Consider the following 2,506-nt stretch of genomic DNA (forward strand, 5'->3'; position numbering starts at 1 on the left):
TTTGGTGCTCAAGAAACATTTCTTATTATTATCAATATGTTTGCATGGATGCAAATGTTTTATATGTGTAAACATAGGGAATGGTAATAAGACTGCACAAAAGTGAATATTTGAGCTGGAATACAAAACCTAGAAGGAGACCATCTGCTGACTCTCTCAACTAAAAAGGAAAATAAACAGATTTGCAGTAAAGCTGTATACTGTAAGATTTGAAGTCTGCTAAAAGTGTGTCCCAGCCCTCATTCAAGAACAAAAAGCTCTTCCCTTGGTTCTTACCCGTGAGGCCAACTTTTTTCCTACAAGCGAAGCATCGATTCTTCTTTTTGTTCTTGTCAGGAGTCTGATCTCCGTCTGAAGAAGCCTGTGCAGCTTCCCCTACTGGCCCTGTGATTACAGACATGGTCAGCCTTTGAAAACTCATTTCTAAAACACAAACTTCCAAGCTTCTGAGGCTACATGATACTCTGACACTCAGATCAATGATTTAATTAATCATCAGTATTCATGTCTTCGCATAAAGAGAACTGAATGGAGGTCTTTTGTTTGGAGTTGTTCGAGTTTTTCAAGGTTTGTTTCTTCTTTCAAAGGGGTCATGAACTGCATTTTATTTGTATTTTTTTATTTTTTTTATAACATTCTCTGAGGTTCACTTATAATGTTAGTGTGATTTTACATTAAAAAAAACATCATAATTTAGAAGTAATAGGCTATTTTCTATCCTGTTTTTGAGCCTCTCTGCAGAAGAGGTCTGTTTTTATAGGCGGGGCACATTCAAGACTCGCAAGTGAACGCCCACTGCTATGAATGAATGACTAACAGTTTCGCTTATTAAAATAACAGATGGACGCTGCGGTGATGCAGTCTGAATGCAACATGGGTCATTTGGGTTAAAAACTTATAAATACTCAGTATATATCAAACGGTCTGGAACAGGCAATGAAATAGTGGTAAAAACACGTTTACTCACACTTATGTGTTGCGACATTACTGTTGGATCCACTCTAGTCAGACTCAGCACTGCATCATCATTTACTTTCAGTCTCTCTGAAAAGCCTGCATCATACTGTCTTGTTGCAAATCCGTAGCAAATTAAAGCAAACAAACAAACAGCATTTCACTGACACGATCTGGAGCTCTTTGCTAATTTTACTCTGTGTTTACACTGGACGCGAGTGGCGCAACGCGACTATAGACAACAGAACCCCTTATAATCGGCGATTCTGTCTACACTGGATGCTGGATGATAACTGGATGCTTGTTGGATGCAAGCAGCGATGATGGGCCCAAGCCAGTGCAACCGCCACCCTGGTGGCATCAGGAAAACAGTGCACAGCGGGCACATGCATTTACAGTAACCCTCTGGCAGTCTGGTTTTAAGGGATACAGCAATAAAAGGGTTACACTATAACATCAAGAGTGTGAAACACACGCACACACAGAAAACAATATATAAAACTTTGGTAACACTTTATAATAAGGTGTCATTTGTTAACATTCATTAACTATATTAGTTAACATGAACAATAATTATATAGCATTTATTAATGTTAGTTAATATTAAGTTCAAAACTTACTGATAAATTAAAATTTAAAGTTGTATGTTAACATTAGTTAATGTACTATGAATTAACATGAACATTTTTATTAAGTAACATTAAAAGAGATTAATAAATGCTGTAAAAATATATTGTTTATTGTTAGTTCATGTTAGTTAATGCATTAACAAATGTTAACAAATGAGACCTTATTGTAAAGTGTTACCAAAACTTTTTAGAATCTATAAGGATTTTTTTAAAGATTTTAATTATCTATATGCATTTGTGAAATAATTATATAAAACTATATTACCAGTACAGTACATATTAACTCATTTTAGGTATTTGTATGTCATTCTAACTATTTGAACTGAGCAGTAAAGAATCAGGCTTAAAAGATTTCTTATCCAATGACAACCATAGTATTACATAGTGTTCATTTTGTCAGCTATTTTCATTTTAGTCTTAGTCTCGGGCTAAAATGTCCTTGTTAGTTTTTATCATATTTAGTCAACCTTATCCTATTTAGTTTTAGTCGACTAAAAGTCTCAACATTTTAGTCTAGTTTTAGTCCAAGAAAATGTAAAGTATTTTAGTCTAGTTTTAGTCAATGAAAACTTGACATTTTAGCAATAAGATTATTATTAATTAACCGTACAGCAGTATTAATTTTGGCAGCGATTTTTAATTTAGTCTTAGTCTTACTCAAATGTACATTTTAGTTATCATATTTAGACAAACTTGTCCTGTTTTTGTTTATTCAATGAAATGTATTAGCATTTTAGTCAAGTTTTTTAGTCAATGAAATATTAGTCACATTTTCGTCATTCTGTATAATGGTTAAACTGATAAAAAATTATTTTTTTTCTCAAAAATGATAATCGTAATGTTTGTTGTCATTTGAGAAATTTACTTTTGAATTTCAGGTATTGCACTTTCTCCAGTAAGCACAAATCAATAGAATGTGGACA

The 2,506-nt window shown here is 33.2% G+C and overlaps 1 protein-coding gene across 4 annotated transcripts in view; it reads right to left on the reverse strand.

Moving 5' to 3' along the window:
• The window catches only part of LOC107700099 (AN1-type zinc finger protein 5-like), a 15,909-nt gene continuing 13,403 nt past the window's right edge, over positions 1–2,506 (reverse strand). For all 4 annotated transcript variants that reach the window (XM_016501644.1, XM_016501626.1, XM_016501636.1 and 1 more), the window contains exons 5-6: positions 277–384; positions 1–160 (exon numbers count right to left, since the gene is read on the reverse strand). In XM_016501644.1, the coding sequence (XP_016357130.1) occupies positions 60–160; positions 277–384 (209 nt within the window). In that variant the 3' untranslated portion in view covers positions 1–59. The remainder of the gene's footprint in view (positions 161–276; positions 385–2,506) is intronic.

The sequence above is a fragment of the Sinocyclocheilus anshuiensis genome, unplaced genomic scaffold (assembly GCF_001515605.1).
Source record: "Sinocyclocheilus anshuiensis isolate Anshui unplaced genomic scaffold, SAMN03320099.WGS_v1.1 scaffold477, whole genome shotgun sequence".
Lineage (NCBI taxonomy): Eukaryota > Metazoa > Chordata > Actinopteri > Cypriniformes > Cyprinidae > Sinocyclocheilus > Sinocyclocheilus anshuiensis.